General features: G+C 42.4%; 1 protein-coding gene across 2 annotated transcripts in view; it reads right to left on the bottom strand.

Annotated features, from left to right (window-relative positions):
* The window catches only part of LOC143033808 (intracellular hyaluronan-binding protein 4.S-like), a 28,856-nt gene that overhangs the window by 3,609 nt on the left and 4,432 nt on the right, over window positions 1-20,815 (bottom strand). For both annotated transcript variants that reach the window (XM_076199304.1, XM_076199303.1), the window contains exons 2-3: window positions 12,235-12,358; window positions 7,833-8,115 (exon numbers count right to left, since the gene is read on the bottom strand). In XM_076199304.1, the coding sequence (XP_076055419.1) occupies window positions 7,833-8,115; window positions 12,235-12,358 (407 nt within the window). The remainder of the gene's footprint in view (window positions 1-7,832; window positions 8,116-12,234; window positions 12,359-20,815) is intronic.

The raw sequence follows: 20,815 nt of genomic DNA on the forward strand, positions 1-20,815 counted from the left end.
TTGTACTATTTCAATGTTAGGGGAAGACCTGAACAATCAGATGTGGGTCTTGAATTCCAAGTAGGAACTAAAACAACTCCAGATCTTGCTGATAAATTTATATTTCTATGCTTGCTAGATGAGTGGGCTAGAGTATCACTACTTGCAAGATTGGAACAACGGAGAACTCTTAGGCATAGGGGTACCCAACCGCATCACAGCCGGGCTGGGAGGTGACAGCAGAGCTGAACCAAAGGCCTCTATCATTAAATTCTACAGTACAAAGTCAAAAGATAAGGGGGAGTGATGAATGGTTGTGTATAGATCAGTGGTTCTTAACCTGTGGGGAATGGCAGAGTTGCCAAGTGGGGAATGACCGGTTGGACAGAAGAACCCCTCTTTTTTTTTTAATCGATGTGTGTTTGTTTCTGGTGTCTTCTTCTTGTCACATTTCGTGAATTTGTTTCCACCCACAAAATTTAATACATTACATCCAAATGTTGTCTTACTTTACAAATCACAACCATTTACAGACTGTTTTAATAACAAAAACAACCAATATATGAGGTTTTGTAAGTCATGTTTGGGTAAAAGTGACAACACTGTATACTTACGTACTAAACACTGCATGGGTTAAAATCGAATTTGTCAAAGACCGATGCTGTGGTGGGAAATGGAGAGTTGGCTCGCTAAAAAGTGGGGAATTGGAGAAAAAAGGTTAAGAACCCCTGGTATAGATGATGCTGCAATGCATGAGGGTTAATGTGTGAATGATGTCTTGACAGCCTACAGGGATTTCTCCCCATCATCTCGCTGCATGAGGGGATGGAGAGTTTATGCTCAAGATGAAATGTCTGAAGCATTGTAGGGATTACTAGACTGGATAGTGAGAGCAGTAGTGGAAAAGGAGTTGGAATATAGAGTTTATGAAAGAGTATTGGGATGGTTTGGACACTGAAAGAATAAAAATTGTGGAAGGCAGAGGTGGATGAAGTTGAACAGGTGGGGGTGACCAAGGATGAGATGGATAGTTGAGGTAAAAGGGTATATCCTGTAATTGATTTCAGTGCATTAATTCCAGGTGGATGTATTGTATGCAATGCAAGAATCTTTAGTGTGTGTGTGTGTATTTACCTAGTATTATACAGGAAGGGTAGCTATGCTCGTGGTGACCCGTTTTTGTATCTCGCAAGATCAAGTTTGTTCTTAAATTCTTGTATTGTGTTTGCACACACTATTTCTTCATCCAATTTATTCCATATATCTATCACTGTGTGGGAAGATGTTCTTTTTCTGGTCTCTTCTGTAGTTATCCTTTTTGAGTTTCATTGCATGTCCTCTTGTTTTTCCTCCGTCCCACTATTAGTGCTGTTGATATAGAGGCATGGTATGTATTTGTGAACAGATGCCCAGTTGGTCAAAAGTGTGGCTGTAGATTGGTTGGGGCTATTTATAAGTCTATTTGTAGTAAACCAGGCGTTGAGTGTGTTTAGGTATGGTTGTAGTATTTCTACACCTATGTATTTCAGTTGTTAGTTGTGGGTATATTGTGCAAGTATTATCTCTTCCATACAATGATGCCAACGTGGGTGTCATGAGGCACAAGTGGGTATATGTAGATGCTAGCGTCAGCGTCTTGATTACATTTATTTTGTCATAGTTGAGTGACCCCTGAATTGTGTGAACTGCTTTGATTATGTTTTCAGTGTTATTATATACTCGGTGAAAGAACAAGTAATACAGCAGTGACTATTTTTAACATAGTACTGTGTTGTACATCAATCATTGTACCTAAGGCAACCAATACTGCACACGAGGGGTTAAAGAATGGGGGACAGCACTGAGCTCTGTGGTACTAAGTTCTTAAAATTTCTGGTGTGCGATGATTGGCAATTACACAATACACAGGTATTTCTGCCTGGAAAATAACTGGCCACCCATATTTTGATATTAATGTACACATGTTAAATATTTTTTTGTGAGATTGTGCCTAAAGTGATGCTGACAAACTTTTAATGCTGTCAAGGAGTGATGAAAGATTAGTAAGAGGTATGGAAGGAGCAAACATGAGGGGGCGACCTAGGTTGAAATGGATGGATGGGGTAAAAGCTTTGGGGAAGAGGGAATGTCTGTTGAGGAAGGAGAGAAGACAGGTGAATGGAGGATGTTATGATGCATGAGGTGGAATGGGTGGAGGAGAGGTTGTGTGAGAAAAAATTGATGCAACCCGAAAGGATCTCTTCCTTTTCTACATGGGGGGACAGAGAGGGGGAGTCGTTGATTTAACCCCTTCCATACGGTGCCGCACACGTAGGCGTCATGGACTTAGATCTCGGTGGCAGCAGCCAATGCCAGCCGTACGACGTGTCGTAATAATACTCGCATCATAAAATATAGTCACCGCTTATATCGATCGTTCTCTCTTCACCCGTGAATTTTGATAACCATAGAAAATGCGATTACAAAAGAATTAGAAAGAATGTCATTATGGAGGGGCGACTACAATAAATATAATCAAGACGCCGATATGGCAGCCTCGCGAATACACTCGCTCCCCATGACGCCTACGTGTGCAGCACCGTATGGAAGGGGTTAATGAAGTGGCCTTGCTCTGGATGTGCTGTGTCTTGCGACACTGCTTCTGACCCAGGGCAGTGGACAAGATGCAGGGATGACCCGTCATCCAGGAGGTGCCAAGATAAGAGGGAGGGTAGAGGTGGAGGGGAGTGGAGTGTATTGGGGATGGAATGGATGGGATTGTTTTTTGGCTACCTCCCTGACCTAGATATGGAACAAAACGTCTCCTGTCGGGATGTTCTGCCTTTGTAAAAGATTATACGACTTACCCACGGACATCCTATGTTGTGAGTCTCAAATCAAATTAGGTCCCTCAATGTGATCTCCCATTGTATTAGCTAGTATAGATTCATATGTTTTACCTATAACTGATGTCAAACCGATTTGTCTGTAGTTGTTGTTGTCGTTCCCTAGACTGTCTGTCCAAGCAGTCCCGTCTCCCCAAGGAATGCCACAGCCGAAACTGGGTTTTCCCACAAATCCTTTATAGAGTGTATGTTGTGTTGTTTGCATGCATGATTGTGTATAATGTAGTCTTCCATTATGTGTTGTATGGTATGGGGTGAAGTGTTACATCCTGGGCAGCTGTTCACTATGCGGTCATCCAGCCTCTTCTGGTAGCTTAGAAGTGCTGGGTGGTGGCCGCACATCAGTCTGGTCAGGTGGACTCACAATGCGGTCATCCAGCCTCTTCTAGTAGCTTAGAAGTGCTGGGTGGTGGCCACACATCAGTCTGGTCAGGTGGACTCTGTCCTTTCGTGGGAGAGAGGATTCAGAAGGGTGGATATCAGGGGGTCTGGCATGCTGCAGTGTGTTGTCTTTCAGTGTGTTAACCTCTCCAGTACGGGCCTTAAATCTCGCGGGCAGCAGCCGCTGCCAGCCATACGACGTGTCGTAATAATACTCGCATCATAAAATATAGTCACCGCTTATATCGATCGTTCTCTCTTTCACCCGTGAATTTTGATAACCATAGAAAATGTGATTAGACAGTTTAGAGCTAGTATGTAAAAACACAGGGGCAACTACAATAAATATAATCAAGACGCCAATATGGCAGCCTCGCGTATCCACTTGCTCCTCATGCCGCCTACGTATGCGGCACCGTATGGAAGGGGTTAATGGAGCAGTGAGTGATATGATTATGAATATGTTTCTGGAGGTGGTATTTGGTGGTTGTGAAGGAAGAGAAGAGAGTATCTGTGTGTGATACAGGTCTTTGGGTGTTGTTTTATTGTTTCTTGGTGTGTGTGGGTGTTCTGCTATGTAGTGTAGCGGGTGTGATGTGTTTGTGGTGGCTGCGGCAAGTGTTTGTGTGCCTCTCATGTCGAGGTGGTCCTCGACTTTGAGGACTTTTGTTTCATGGTGTAAATGGTCTGTAGGTGTTGTATTTGTGCAGCCTGTAATTGTTTTTAGGGCTTTGTTTTGTATGATTTGAAGGGTGTGGTGTGTCTCACTGAGATTAGGAGCCTGTAGTTGAATATGATGGTTTAACATCACACACACACCCCTATCGGCTAGGATGGTACCCCTCACAGAGGGCTTAGTAGCATGGAATTTAATAAACCATGCCCTTGGTTCAACTTCACCGGTGGCAGGATTCAAACCCCCCTCACCTCGACCTTTGCCAAAAGTAACAACACCCTAACCCATTTCTGAGAACATTTGCTTATCCCTGGCAACAGGCACAAAACCAATACCTACAGACTAAATTCTGTTAACTACTTGCTGTTATCTTAACCCCTTCACTCCGAGCCAAAATCTCACGGGCAGCATTAGCTGCCAGATGTGTGATGTTGCATCATAATACTCGCATTATAAAAAAATAAAGTTACCACAGTATTGCTCGTTCTCTTTCACCCGTAAATTTTGATAACCATAGAAAATATGATGAAGCCAGTTTACAGAGTATGGGGGTCATGCAGGTACAACTACAATACTGGAGTCCCTCAAATAACGCAGGGGTTAGGTTCCTGAAATTACAGCGTATGACCAAATCCGCATATGCTGACTTTCCATATTAAATACCGAGAACCGTACGTGTGTGTGCGTGCGCGTGTATGTGTGTGTTTGTGCGTATATACGTGTATGTGGCGTATATGCATGTGTATGTGGTGTATATACATATGTGTGTGTATGTGGCGTATGTATGTGTGTGTGGCATGTGTGTATGTGTGTGTTCACATGTACAAGTAAACATGTATGTGCGTGTCTGCATTCATATTTGTGTGTACACGCACACGCATTCACAACATACACTGGTTGTCTAACACGTGTCTACGTGTATATGTCTGTTTTTGATCAACCAAACCACCACCGCCAGTAACAACAAGAACCTCATAAGAGAAATTAAGACACGACAAGCCCAGTCATTATCAGACTTATTAGTTGTGTTCCAAACGAAAGCAACATTACACTTCAACAGATTAGGGCGGTACAATTTCATGACAGCACGGCGCAGGTGGTGGAAGCGACAAGCTAAACTTTGTTGGCTACCCCCCTACTCCCCCTCTCTTCCTTCCTGCATCAGTACCCGGAGGTTGACACGTAACCGCAGGCAGCCACCCACGGCTATTCCCTCGCCCCACACCCTTGTTTGAGCAGTTCCCAGTGTACATAATGACCGCGTTATATGAGGACCGACTGTATATGGTAAAATAGAAAGCAGTCACCACAAATGTTTGCGATGTTGCTGCGTGTGTGCGTATGCGTGCCCGACTCGGCGCAAATTTTAAAATGGTTCTCTACATTTGAGATGGTTTTGAAATAAAATCGGCGTATGATTGAGTCCGCGTTATTCAAATCCTTGTTATTTGAGGGACTCCAGTATATTTAATCAAGACGCCGACATCGGCATCCTCGCGTACCCACTTGCTCCTCACGACGCCTACGTAGGCGTCATCGTATCGAAGGGTTAAGTAGAAAAAGATGAATACCATCATGCTTTTTTTGCCTATCCTCCTAAGTAGTTGTCCTACCTCCCCTGTAAAAGTAACAGCTCTACCCTTTCACGATACCCTTAAAGCCAGGATCTTTTCAGCTCCCCCCTCATAATCCATAACCTCAAGCACTTGTATGCTTGTGGTCCGGGACAATATTGTAATGTCTACTCAAGATAACTGAACAGTTAACAGAATTCATTAAGTCTGTAGATACTGGTTTTGTGCCCGTTGCCAGGGATAAGCAAATGTTATTCTGGTTCTCAAAAACGGGTTAGGGCGTCGTTACTTGTGGTGAAGGTCGAGATGAGCGCGGTTCGAATCCTGCCATCAGCAAAGTTGAACCAAGGGCATGGTTCATTAATTTCCACACTACAAAGCCCTCAGTGAGGGACACCATCCTAGCCTCCCAATAGGGTGTGTGTGTGTGATGTTGAACCATATCATATTCAACTACAGGCAAATCGGTTTGACATCAGTTATAGGTAAAATATATGAATCTATACGAGCTAATACAATGGGAGATCACATTGAGGGACTTAATTTGACTTGAGACTCACAAAATGGGTTGTCCATGGGTATGTCTTTTAATCTCTTTTTACAAAGGATTACAAAGGCAGAGCATCCCGACAGGAGACGTTTTGGGCTGTTGTAATAAGTGTGAATCTGAGAGGGGAATGTTGAATAAAATCATAATTAACTGATCTTCCTGTATTTTCTTTTACCCAAAAGCCAGGAACTTTTCAGCACCCCCTCGTACTTCATCTGGCTGTCCATGAAGTGTGCATAGTCCAAGTCTATGGAAAGTCTTACGTTGGATAATGTCAGGGATTGTCTATGCAAAATTATTTACAAGTGCTAACTTATTTATTTGAGGGTAAGGTGACTTGTAGTGATTTTAATGTTTGTGTTGACAAATGTTTGCCAATTCAGTGTTTGTGTTCATGTATTGTTGATCTCAGTGTTAAAGGTCATTTGGTCTTATGTTAGAGATTGGAGTGAGGATGGTGCGTTTGAGTGTGTTGCGGTGTTTGTAGGCCCTGAATTTCTGGTGTGAAGTTTGTGTTGTGTGATTCTGTTGCCTCTGGGGATGTATTTCTTGTCTGCATTTTGTATGGTTGTACTGCAGGTGTGCACAGCAGTGTACGTCTGTGATTGGTGTGCCAAGTGTCTTGAAGTAATAGTGTTTTGGTGGTGTAGAATGGAAGATGACCAGACCCAAGAGCTCCACCTAAAATAAGGTTACTTGTTAAACAACATGTGGAAATAAAGGCGATGTCAGGAGAGGAGGGGGTGGAGAGGATTGATGGGGACAAGTGTGCGTATTTATGGATGTTGTTCATGTCTGTGACTGGGATTGTGGATATACCAGGCTGACAACTTGGTTTTAAAGTTGCCATCCAGAATAAGGTTGGGGATGAGGGCAAGTTGCTTGATAGTCTTGAAGTTGTCGGGAAGGGCAATTACTGGGGGTGGGAGTGTACAGGCTGACTATTGTGATTGTGGATTTGTTACCCATTAGGACTTTGATCGATTGCATTTTGTCAGTGGGAGGGAGGAAAGTTTTGGTAGTGGAGCTTGAGCCCACTTCCTCCAGTCTCTCTCCCTTAATGCTCACTTCCAGCCTGCTGTCACTCTCTCCCCTTATACATCTCATCACCTTACCTTTGCCTACATTTATCTTCAGCTTCCTTCTTTCACACACCTCAAAGTGTCACTAACTTCCTCAATCCTGCCTCTGATTCTGCTACAAGCACAGTGTCATCAGCAAACAACAACTGGCTTATTACCCCACTTTTCTCCATTTTCTCTAACCATCTCCAACCGCCTACCCTTCCATTCACCTCTTGCATCACCCCATCCATGCAGTACCTCCCACAGTGCCTTCCTGTCTACCCTGTCATAAGCCTTTTTCAAATCCATAAAAGCCCAAAAAAACATCCTTACCTTTTCCTCTAGCTTTCTCACATACGTCTTACCACAAAAATCTGATCTACACAACCCCACCTGTCCTAAAACCACACTGTTCCTCTACTAATCCTCTCAAGATCCTCCCATAAGCCTTCCCAACTACACTCAAGAAGCTGATCCTTCTGAAACTACTACACTCAGTATGAACATAGTAGTTTTTAAAGAAGTCTTCATGAAATAAGGAAGGTGTATGGTTGTTAGGATAATAAGGGGGAGTAATTGAGGTGGAATAGTGTAGGTTTTGGAATGTACAAATTTGAAGTTTCGTTCAATTAAAGCAATTGGGAGACTAATCAAGTAACTATGTAGAAATACACATTACCAAAAGACTAATGCAAGGTGTAAAATACTATATACTTTAGTTACCTTCTCAACATTTTCTGCTGACGTGTCCAATTCAGTCGACTGTTCAGCATTCAACTGCTGCTCAATTTGATCCTTGTCTGATCCCCAGTTGTATGATCCTGATCCTTCTCGCTTGTCCACAGGCTTCACTCCACTGGTCACCATTCCACTTTGCCTATCGTATTCTCTTTTCCCTCTACCGTCAGGTCCTCCAATACCACCACTGCCACCACGTCCTCTTCCACCGCGACCTCTACCACGACCCATGCCACGTCCTCGGCCTCTGCCACCTTCACCTTCAAATCTGCAAGATTAATGTGCTATTAAGTATCCAATAAATTCTACAAAGTACATAAAAAATCTGGACATAATTTTTCATTACACACACAATTTAAGGGGGCCGTCGCGCTCGAAAACAAACTTCGTCAATTATGATCGGAATTTCGCGAATTTTTAATGTTATATATACATATACCGAGATGTTCACCACCAATTTTCATATCATTTGGTTAAAAAACAATGAAGTTATTAAAAAAATATATAGTTTTTTGACCAATTACAAATTTTCTATCTCATTTATCCATTGACTGAGCATGCTGAAAAAATACCACAAATGCTCTATAGCAATACCTAAAAAATCATCGTAAGGTTTTTAGAATTTCCTCTTAGTTTAGGAGAAAGAATTTTTTTAAAGTGTCGTGTTTTTTTAATGCAATATATCGACTTCTATAAAAAAAAAAATAATAATAAATAAATAAAATAAAAAGTTTGCAAATTTATTCAGATTTCAAATTATCCAACCCCCATTAAAATCGGACCAGTAGTTACAAAGGAGATAGAAAAAATGTAGAGAAAAGGGTAGTTTTGAGATATTGAGCTTTGAAGTTCAAAATACCTTTCCCTGCATTTTTTTATATATTTCATTTAGATTTTTTTCTCTGCGACAATCTTCATGCATTCTATATCATTCACATGTTATTATAAAGTATAGCTGGTACCTGGTCCCCCTTTTTACGAGGTATTAGGAGTTGAGAAGCTGAGAGTTTCAGGAGGAGGCGCCACCTCCCTCATTGTCGCCAGGTTCGCTTACTAGAAAGCTCTCGGCTGGAAATCGGAGCTGAACGAAAGTTCTCTCTTCCTCTTTCTGGTCTTTGGTTCCCTTTCCGTTCTGTGTCTTTGTCTTGTTCCTCAAGTGCTTTTGTAATGATGGGATTGACTCCAACCAAGTGAGAAAGAAGATGATGGGATTGACTCCAAGTGAGAAAGAAGATTATGTGGCCTTCCAAAGTTATGATCAATGACGAAATGCACTTTGAGCGTTTTATTTGAGGAGGCACGTGATGGTACGTCACGCATGCTCAATGTTTGCCGGGACGTCATTTGAGAAACGAGGATAGGAAGGGTACAGGAGTGGGATAAACGCGCAATCAGCTTTAGCGAGCACATGTGCGCCCAGCCACACTGCTATGAGTCATCTCCAGTAATAACCGAGGCAGAAATACACTCTTTCTCCATAATTTGATTCAGTTTCTTAGCTTTCATGAAACACACGTTTCTTCTTCGATTGTTTAGGCATTCTTGAAATGATTATAGCTTCAAATAAAATTAAATAAAAGTTCTCCAAGGAGCGACAATTCGCTTTCTCCCCCTACTCACAATAATTCGCTCATTTCACTAACGAGCGAACTGATCCCTGTGTAGGACATGTTTCCAGCTAGTCTATACTAGTGAATAACAAAATACATAGCATTTGTGCCATTTTTATTGCGATGAAACTTAGTCGAACATATGTGCAGCGGTGTACTGGGAAGGGGGGGGGGTCAGAAAAATAGCCATAACTCCTTTATTTTTTTGTATTTTGCTGAAATATTTCAGAACTGGCTTGCCAAAGGCCACTAGATGACGGAATTTTCTTTCTCGAATATTTGGATTTTTTTCGGAAATTTATTGCGACGGCCCCCTTAACCACTTCACTCCGGACTTAAATCTCGCGGGCAGCAGCCAATGCCAGCCGTACGACGTGTCGTAATAATACTCGCATCATAAAATATAGTCACCGCTTATATCGATCGTTCTCTTTCACCTGCGAATTTTGAAAACCACAGAGAATGGGATTCAGGGCACATTTGGAAGAATGTAAAAACACAGGGGCGACTACAATAAATATAATCAAGACGCCGATATGGCAGCGTCGCGAATCCACTTGCTCCTCATGACGCCTACGGGTGCGGCACCGTATGGAAGGGGTTAAAAGGAGACTGAACACCTAGAATCATGAAATTTTAATCCAAAAATCGACTTTTACATATGGGCATAAAATCATCCTTAAAGCAAAATATGAACTTTTTCTTCCCCAGTGTAATGGGAGTTTGAGTTTACAGGGCCCGGGAGGAGTGTCACTTTAAATGGCTCACGCAAGAATAGGCCCTAAATAAGGAAGTGATAAGAAAATGACCTTGGTGAGTGAGGAAAATGGAGGAGAAATAAGGAAGGATGAAGTGAAGGCAGTTGTTAAGATGATGAGAGCAGGTATGGCACCTGATCTGGATTGATGCCATGCAGAATGTCTAAAAAATGGAGGTACAGTGATGGTGGACTGGCTGGTGAGGTTATCTAATGTTTGCTGGAGAGTGTGTAGAGTGCCGGAGGACTGAAGGAGTGCCTGTATAGTTCCACTCTACAAGGGAAAAGGGGACAAGTGAGTGTAGTAGTTTCAGAGGGATTATCTTATTTCAGAGAATTAGGAGAGGAACAAAGGGAGTAATTGGTGAGGAACAGTGTGGATTTAGGACAGGTAGAGATTGCGAGGATCACATTTTTGTGGTAAGATATGCAAGAAAGCTATAGGAAAGGGTAAGGATGTTTTTTAGGCTTTTATGGATCTGGAAAAGGCTTATGACGAGGTAGACAGGTAGGCACTGTGGGAGGTTTTGCAGATATATGGGATAGGAGGAAATCTTTTAGGAGCTGTCAAGAGTTTTTATGCGAGTTGTAGAGCGTGTATCAGAATTAGAAATGGAGAGAGCGAGTGGTTCGAGGTAAAGGTGGGACTTCATCTGGGATGTGTTATGTCACCCTGGCTGTTCAACTTATATATGGATGGGGTGGTGCAAGAGGTAAATGTAAGGATTGTGGGTCAGGGATTGGAGATGTTTAAAGAAAATGGAGAAAAGTGGTAACCTTAATAACAGCATGCTGTAGTGTTATTTCCCTAGAGACACTCCTGAAAAGTGGGCACCATCAGTGTGGCTCTCATTACTGATCTAGCTACTGCCTGGTCTTTTCATTGGAGTAAGATTATTCCAGGCATACACTAATCCCTCCAGAGGCTTACCTTAGGCTTGGCTAGATGTGCTTGTGTTCCATTTGCAACCCAACCCCCAGCATAGTGGTCTTGCTGAATTCTCACCCCACAAAACGCGCCACTTATGATTGCAATACACTCGTGCATAATTTGCTCTTCCATGCCCCTGCCCACCATGAAGCCCAGGGAGGGTATACATTTGTGGATACACATTAACCCTATAGCCCCAGGGGTCATGGGAGTATACAAGTACCCACCACCTTCACACCTGGGGTAATACAGTTGCAGACTGCATGGCATCCATGCAGTAGTTGCTCGACTCAGGGTGGCCTAATCCATAGATTCATGTCGTGCAGCCCAGGCAATTTGCCTCCGAGCCAAGAGGGGCCACCTCGTCTGGCCTGAATAATAGGACCAAACAGGCATGTTGCTTGTCCAAGGGTGACTCCTCATTGCAATCACCACACTGGGACATTGTTCAACTTCCAGGACTCCAGGACTCCCATTTCCAGTCCCTGCAAGGATGCTACCCATGGCAAATATGTGGGTTTCTGATCCATAATGGAGTTGGATGGGCATTGGTTCAAGAGTTCCTCTGCCTTTCCGATCTATTTTCTATTCAATCTATTTATTATTATTATTCCCCCACCATCTGAACAACCAACATGCATTTCTATCTCATGGGTGACCAGTGGGGGAACCAATTTAATTGCCAACAATCCTACCATGTTGATGGTGACACTGGGTTACATTGTACTAATAGGACAGTTGCCTAACCTGACACACAATTAATATACTAAAACAGCTTCTTTCCCTTCAAATGGGAGGTTACCAGTCAATGCAAACACCCACCCTCCATCTATTTGTTTCTTTTAAAAAATCTCTTAGCTTCTTGTGGATGAAGGGCCACTGTACCCCATGTATTGCCTGGGTCAGAAGCAATCCAGCAAGATATTCCTATACCTTACCAGTAGAGCATGAAAACAAACAGGATGTGACTTGCACTGCAAAGGATTGATTTATGGGGGCCTGCTATGGTTAAAACGTGGGTCTGCACTCCTCAGTGAGTGAAGAAGTATCAGAGGTTTTGTGTGACTGTAACAGTTCAAACGGTCTTACCGCGCTGGCGGACCACCATCCTTGGGACCCTCTCCTTCTGGCCGGTTACGTCTGTTGTTTCGTTCTTCACGGTCTGAGAAACGAGTCCTTCCTTCAGTGCTGCGAGGAGTACGTGTCTGGACACCTAGATTAGAAAAAAATTTAAATGTAGTATTAGTACACATTTCCTATAGCCTCTTTGCCCCCTTTTCTGAGGCTTCCAAAGTCAATGCACACATAATATCAGCTTTGCAACTTGAGGATAAAGGGTCATTCCTATCCCCATGGTACACTTGGGCTGAGGTAATACAGACAAGCAGTGCTGCCACAGCATGACCCCAAGCAAATTTATTTACTCTGCCATTACATCCCCCCCCCACATCAAAGAGTCCTTCATATATTCACAATCTACAGTTTAGAGAACATCCAGCAAGTAGTTCTGTATGGTCAATACATCTCTTCATAAATTTGAGGTCATTCCAATCATCAATCAACCCATTGCCCCAGTCCTCTAGCAGAACAAGTTTTCCAGGTAATTGGCAATAGAAACTGGGAAGGCCACAAGTCATTAACCACTAGAGTATGAGTCAAATTCCCATACTGCCTATCTCTTCCCTTTTACTCTCATCTGTACCACATCCATGCAAGACCCAAAGCAAATTGATTTACTCTACCATGACATCCGCCCCCCTCCCCCATCAAAAGAGTCCTTCATATATTCACAATCTATAGTTTAGAGAACATCCAGCGAGTAGTCCTGTATGGTCAATACATCTCTTCATAAATCTGAGGTCATTCCAATCATCAATCAACCCATTGCCCCAGTCCTCTAGCAGAACAAGTTTTCCAGGTAATTGGCAATAGAAACTGGGAAGGCCACAAGTCATTATCCATTGACTGAGCATTCAGAAAAAAATACCACAAATGCTCTATGGCAATACCTAAATAATTATCGTACAGTTTTTGGAATTCCCTCTTAGTTTAGGAATTTTTTTACATAAAATACAATATATAGACTTCTATCACTAAAAATGAAAAAACATGATAAAAAAATTACAAATCTATTCAGCTTTCAAATGATCCAAACCCCATTAAAATTGGCCAAGTTGTTATGGAGAAGATAGAAAAAATGTAGAGAAAAGTGTAGTTTTGAGATATTGAGCTTTGAAGTTCAAAATACATTTCCCTGAATTTTTTATATATTTCATTTAGATTTTTTTTCTCTGCGCCATCTTCATGCATTCTAATGTTATAAAGTGTAGCTGGTACCTGGTCCCCCCTTTTAGGAGGTATTAGCAGCTCAGAAGGCGAGGGTTTCAGGAGGCACCACCTCCCTCATTGTCGCCAGGTTCGCTTACTAGAAAGCTCCTGGGTGGAAATCGGAGCTGAACGATAGTTTTCTCTTCTTCTTTCTGGTCTTTGGTGTCCCTTTCCGTTCTGTGTCTTTGTCTTGTTCCTCAAGTGCACTTGTAATGATGGGATTGACTCCAACCAAGTGAGAAAGATTATGTGTCCTTCCAAAGTTATGATCAATGACAGTCGCTCGTGACAAAAAGCACTCCGAGCGTTTCAGTTAAAGAGGCACGTGATGGTACGTCACACATGCTCAATGTGTCAAGAGGTGCCAAGATAAGAGGGTAGTTAGAGGGTGGAGGGGAGTGGAGTGTATTTAGGGATGGTATGGGTGGGAATGGTTTTTATGCCTTTTTCTTTTTGGCTACCTCCCTTACAAGGGGGAAAAAGCCTTTGGTATGGTATATTTAAAATCAACTGAAATGGACATATTTTGAAAACTGCCCTGAATCATACAAACACCCATAACAGCATTTTCTTGGTGTTTTAGGTAACAACTCAGGTATTTTGAACGTTTCAACAGATCCACTCAAAATACAGGCAATTCCTGCTCAGCCTGGGATATTTTAATTGTGCAAACCTATGCAATATACCATTAAAATATTAAATATTAATTTTGTAAATTATAATATATTAACATAGTTATTTTCTTGGCAGGGGAGGAAAAAAAAAATTGCTACAAGCATATCTACTAATGAATGAAGCCACTAGGATACAGTTTGGATCCCATGCTCATCTGTCCAGTCCAGTCAATGTCAGACGATGGCTTCACGTTGTGGACCAGGTATTCGCCAACTACAGGAGACTTTAAAAATAAGCTGTTACAAAGACAATGGGGCTTCCTTGGTGTTTATGAGAGAACACTGGGTTCTGCCATCATCTGCTAATTGCTCGAGGTATAATAATAATCAGGCTGTCAGCATCCATGATGATGACTTGGATGATCTTTAGAATTTGAGGTACTGAATTACTAAATATAGGTTACATACATACATATACCAAGGCTTTTTCCCCCTTACAAGGGAGGTAGCCAAAAAGGAAAAGGCATAAAATCACTCTCACCCATTCCATCCCTGAAAACACTCCCCACCCCTCCACCTCCCTCTTATCTTAGCACCTCCTGGATGACGGGCCATCCCTGCACCTTGTCCACTGCCCTGGGTCAGAAGCAGTGTCGCAAGACACAGCACATCCACAGCAACGCCGCTTCATTAAATCGGCGACCCCCCCTCTCCGTTCCCCCCCATGCATAAAAGGAGAAGACGGGGAGAAATCCCTTCTGGCTGCGTCAAATTTTGCTCACACATACTACCTCACCGCCCATTCCACCTCATGCATCACATCATCATCCATATACAACCATTCTCCATTCACCCTCAACAGACATTCCCCTCTTCCCCAAAGCCCCCTTCACCCCATCCATCCACCTCATCCTAGGACGTCCCCTCATGTTCACTCCCTCCTCATCTGCCTTCCATACCTTTTACTAGTCTTTCTTCACTCAGTCTTTCCATGTGTCCAAACCATCCTAATACTCTTTCATCAACCCTATCTCCCAACTCCCTTTCCACCCCTATTCTCCTCCTCACCTCCTCATTTCTCACTCTATCCAGCCTAGCAACCCCCATCATACCCCTCAAACTCCTTCTCTCTTATGTTCCATGTTTCTGCCCCATACAGTGCTGCACAATCACTCCTTCATACAGTCTCCTCTTAGCATCCATTCCCAAATGTCTATTCCTCATTACTCTTCAATCCACCAAGGCATTTACTCGCTTCTCTCAATCTACATTCTACCTCCACCTTCACTCCACCTTTTCCTCCCACATTTGCACCTAAGTATCTTAAACTATCCACTTCTTCCAGTCGCTCTCCCTTCATGCTCACTTCCAGTCTACTGCCACTTTCACCCCTTGTACATCTCATCACCTTACTTTTACCCACATTTATCTATAGCTTTCTATCACATACTCTCCCAAACTCTGTCACCAACTTCCTCCATCCCTCCTCCAATCCTGCCACAAGCACAGTGTCGTCCGCAACCAACAGCTGGCTCACCTCCCACTTTCTCCATTTTCTTTAACCATCTCCAATCCCTTGCCCACTACCCTTGCATTTACCTCTCGCACTACCCCATCCATGTATAAGTTGAACAGCCAGGGGGACAAAAACGCATCCTTGACGAAGTCCCACCTTTACCTCGAACCACTCATTCTCTCCATTTCTAATCCTGACACAAGCTCTACTACTCTTATAAAAACTCTTGACGGCTCCTAGAAGCTTTCCTCCTATCCCATATATCTGCAAAACCTCCCACAGTGCCTTTCTGTCTACCCTATTGTAAGCCTTTTCCAGATCCATAAAAGCCCAAAAAACATCCTTCCCTTTTCCTATGGCTCTCACATATTTGTCTTACCACAAAGATCTGATCTACACAACCTCTACCCGTCCTAAATCCACACTGTTCCTCACCAATTACTCCCACTGTTCCTCTCCTAATCCTCCCATAAGCCTTCCCAACTACACTTAAGCTAATCCCTCTGAAACTACTACATTCACACTTGTCCCCTTTTCCCTTGTAAAGTGGAACTATACAGGCACTCCTCCAGCACTCTACCCTCTCCCCAGCAAACATTAAATAACCTCACCAACCAGTCCACCATCACTGTACCTCCTTTTTTTAAACATTCTGCATGGCATCCATCCAGACCAGGTGCCTTACCTGCTTTCATCATCTTAACAACTACCTTCACTTCATCCTTCCTTATTTCTCCTCCATTTTCCTCACTCTCATTTTCTTAGCATTTCCCACTGCAACTATCTTTCCCTCCCTATCCTCATTCACATTTGGCAACTCCCTAAAATATTCTGCCCATCTTCCCCTTACTGCCTTCTCTTCCATCATCTCTCCATCTGCACCTTTAACCTTTTCTTCTCCACTTGATTCACCTCCTCTTCCTCTCTTAACTTCTTTCCAAAACGTCTTTTTATTACTTTCAAAATTTTCTGTCATACGCTTACCCCAATTCACATCTGCTCTCCTCTTTGGCTCCTTTACCTTTTGCTTTACTTCTCTTTTCTTTGTACCTCTCATATGACTACCTCGTCCTATTATGTAACCAATCTGTGAAAGCTCACTTCTTCTCTTCTACAACCTTCTTTGTTTCCTCATTCCACCATTCACTACCCTTCCTTCTATTTCCTCCAGTCCTTGTTCCACACACCATCCTTGCACACTTTGTGACTCCCTCCTTGAACCATCCCCATTCCTCCTCCACACCTAGATCTAATCTATCCTTCACTCCCTCCCACTCCTCCTTCAGCTTCTTCTTGTACTCCTTCTCCTTTTCCTCTTCATTTAACGAGTTCACTCTAAGCACCTCCCTACCTCTTGTCATTTTCCTCTTTCTCCATCTATCCTCCACTCTCAACTTACCTTCCACCAAAAAATTATCTGATATTCCCCCACCCTCTCCCTTTAGCAAATATACATCCTTAACTCTTCCTATCATAATCCTATTTACCACTACATAATCCTGTCATTTTCCTCTTTCTCCATCTATCCTCCACTCTCAACTTACCTTCCACCAAAAAATTATCTGATATTCCCCCACCCTCTCCCTTTAGCAAATATACATCCTTAACTCTTCCTATCATAATCCTATTTACCACTACATAATCCATCAACGCTCTATCTACCACCCTTCCATCCACCACCCTCTCCCATGTGTACTTATGCTTGACTTTCTTCCGAAACACTGTATTTGCTATTATCAACTCTCTAGACACATATCCACCATCAACTCTCCACTACGATACTTTCCTGGAACTCCACATTTCCCAACCACACCATCAATTGGACCATTTCCTACCCTAACATAAGGTCTACCAGTACTATTACATTGACATTTCTCCATAAATCCTCTATGCACTCATTTAAATCTATCCAAAAGGCCTCCCTTTCTTCTACACTCCTCTCACTGCCCAGCCCATATGCACTTACAAAGACCCACATCTCCTTTCCCAGTTTCACCTTCATCCACATTATCCTTGAGGAAACCTCCTTCCACTCCACTACACGTTTACCTATCTCTTCACTTACTAGAATAGCCACCCCTTCCCTACCTCGCCCTCTTTTCACTCCTGATAACCTCCCACTGACACTCACCCTTCCCTTTCAACTTAGATTCACTCAAAGCCAACACATCCATCTTTCTTCTCACAAACATACTACCTATCTCTTCCCTTTTACTCTCATCTGTACCACATCCACGCACATTAAGACCCAAACCTTAGGGTGCTGGTCAGAAAACTCCCAGACCCTCTTATGCCTTTACTTTTTCGTTTAGGAATGTCCCCTGTGGGGCTACAAGGAGAAGGATGCCTAGTCCCAATCCCCCATACATATACCACGGCTTTTTCCCCCTTACAAGGGAGGTAGCCAAAGAGGAAAGGCATAAAATCATTCCCACCCATTCCATTCCTGAATACACTCCACATCCCTCTTATCTTAGCACCTCCCAGATGATGGATCATCCCTGCACCCTGTCCACTGCCCTGGGTCAGAAGCAGTGTCGCAAGACACAGCACATCCACAACAAGGCCACTTCATTAAATCGGCGACACCCTCTCTCCGTCCCCCCATACATGAAAGGAGAAATCCCTTCCAGCTGCATCAAATTTTGCTCACACGTACTACCTCACCCACCATCCCCGCCCATTCCACCTCGTGCATCACAGCATTCATATACAACCATTCTCCAATCACCCGTCTTCTGTCCTCTCCCTTCCTTCCTCAACACATTCCCCTCTTCCCCAAAGCCCCCTTCACCCCATCCATCCACCTCATCCTAGGGCGTCCCCTCATGTTCACTCCCTCCACATCTGCCTTCCATACCTATTTTACTAATATTTCTTCACTCATCCTTTCCATGTGTCCAAACCATCCTAATACTCTTTCATCAACCCTATCTCCCAACTCCCTTTCCACCCCCGTATATGTTAGGTTAGACTAAGTTATCATGCTTTCATTTCTTCAACCTCTGCATCAAAAACACTGCCAAGAAAATTGCACATTACATTTATGTATAATTTACTATTGTTATATTGCATAGGTACAACTAAAAATTTACCCAGCCTGACAATTATAAATTCCAACTCAAATTCTTTTATCTATATTTTAGGTTTTCATAACTATAACTTACAAAAGAGAGGAATGTCTGTGGAGGAAGGACAGGAGAGGACAGAAGATAGGGGTGAATGGAGAAGGGTTGTGTATAGATGAGGCTGTGATGCATGAGGGGGAGTGGATGGGGATGGGGGGTGAGGAAGTATGTATGAAAAGTTTTTTTTATGCAGCCCGAAGGGATTTCTCCCGGTCTTTTCCTTTTCTGCATGTGGGGACGGAGGGGGGGTCGCCGAATTTATGAAGCGGCCTTGCTTGTCTTGCGACACTGCTGACCCAGGGCAGTGATGACCCGACATCCAGGAGGTGCCAAGATAGGAGGGAGGGTGGAGGGGAGTGGAATATATGGGAAATGAAATGGGTGGGAGTGATTTCTATGCCTTTTTCTTTTTGGCTACCCATGTAAGGGGGAAAAAGCCTTTGGTATATGTATGTATAACTATGGCCTGTTTATGGGACATTATAAAAGCTGGAACATCCCAGAAACATGTCTTGAGGCTATGTGTAGGTATAAATAGGGTAGAGATTTACTCTATTTCCAAGTTGTCATTTTCCTTCCAGAATCAGTCTCTGACAGTGAACAAGATGTGCCCCATCAAGCAATTTGTTTACATCTCACATTTTATAATTTAAATATGATTCCAGTGCTCAAATGCTAAAAATCGCTAGCAACCCCTTGTATATCTGGTAAATAAAAGGTTTTTGGTTATTACACCAACTTTTTCTAAGAAACTATTTCAGAATGATATAATTAAAAACCAATAAAGATGTTACCAAATTTTTATAATTTTAAATTACCTGGCTTATTTTATGTGACATGTTGCCGATGTTTATCTTACTTCCTGCAATTTTTTTTTTCTTTATGAGGACCACAATGGTAACAAGTTTAGCATGCTTTACTTTATCCTTTCAATTTTATGCAGTGTATCTTTATATAATTCACTCCCAATAAATCCAAACCAATGCCAATGTGAAAACAGAAACTGCTAGAATTCTTTTTTCTATTCACCTAGCATACCATCTAGGTCTATGTAATACGCCAACTGAAAGCACCTACCAGCGTCTCTTATCAAAGTGAAGATTCAGTAAGTCTGTTCTTGATCCAAGGTGATCGAGTGAACATTAAGGATATCAGCACCTGTCTGTCTGTTATTTGAAGCAAGGGAAATTTTAAGCAACTGACACCTCATTCATCCCACTTCATTATTGATACTATAAATATTTTATTCTTGGAGGTAGAGTAAGCAGATCATGTGACCATCTTTTGGCAAAGGCAGAATGTCTCATTTTTTTTTTAAATCTAATCAAATCAAATCAGCAAATCATTAATTCCAATACCAGTACACTAGTAGGTACTAAGAGTGCACACCTACATGATATATCTAAACAAAATATTCATTTTGTAAAATAAACTCCATCAATCCAATCCAAGTCTTGCATAATTTCTATGATGTCCAAATATTACTTTTTTACACAAGTTGAAAATCTTGTGCTTTTCTCAGCATGCATTGTACGAGTTTTTTTTAAACAATTTGAAATAAATTCCCTCAGCAAGTCAACAAGAATGACAATGAAAAGAATCAGAAATCCTGCTTTACCAGTTTTTGGCAACAATTTGGTATCGACAACAGCTGACCACTTCACCGATTTCATATGTAATATGCTCCCAGACTCAAAAGCCACTTAAGCCTTTGCCTGCAAAGTACTGTTTTTCATGTGTTCACACTGTGCCATGTATTTACATTGAGTTTCCATTCCCCATGTTTTGAAATATTGAAAAAACTCTTGCTTTACTTCCATTTTACACACAAACTTATGGTCTCTAATACATAGTCTTACAGCAAGACAACAGTAGCTTGACAGGTATGCACTTTTCCCATCAGGTATACCTAAAAACCTTGCCAAAAATTACACACCACTGAACAGAGCAAAGACACAGGCTTCAAGACACTATGTTTGTCATCTGTCTAGTCCTGTACAATAATAATAATCCCTGCCTATGACAACCCTGATGACCTCAGCTGTGAAGTCAAAATGCAATAACCAAAATCCCTGGGTAAAATT

Source organism: Oratosquilla oratoria, chromosome 16 (genome assembly GCF_046742065.1).
Source record: "Oratosquilla oratoria isolate Oo_2021 chromosome 16, ASM4674206v1, whole genome shotgun sequence".
Taxonomy (NCBI): Eukaryota; Metazoa; Arthropoda; class Malacostraca; order Stomatopoda; family Squillidae; genus Oratosquilla; species Oratosquilla oratoria.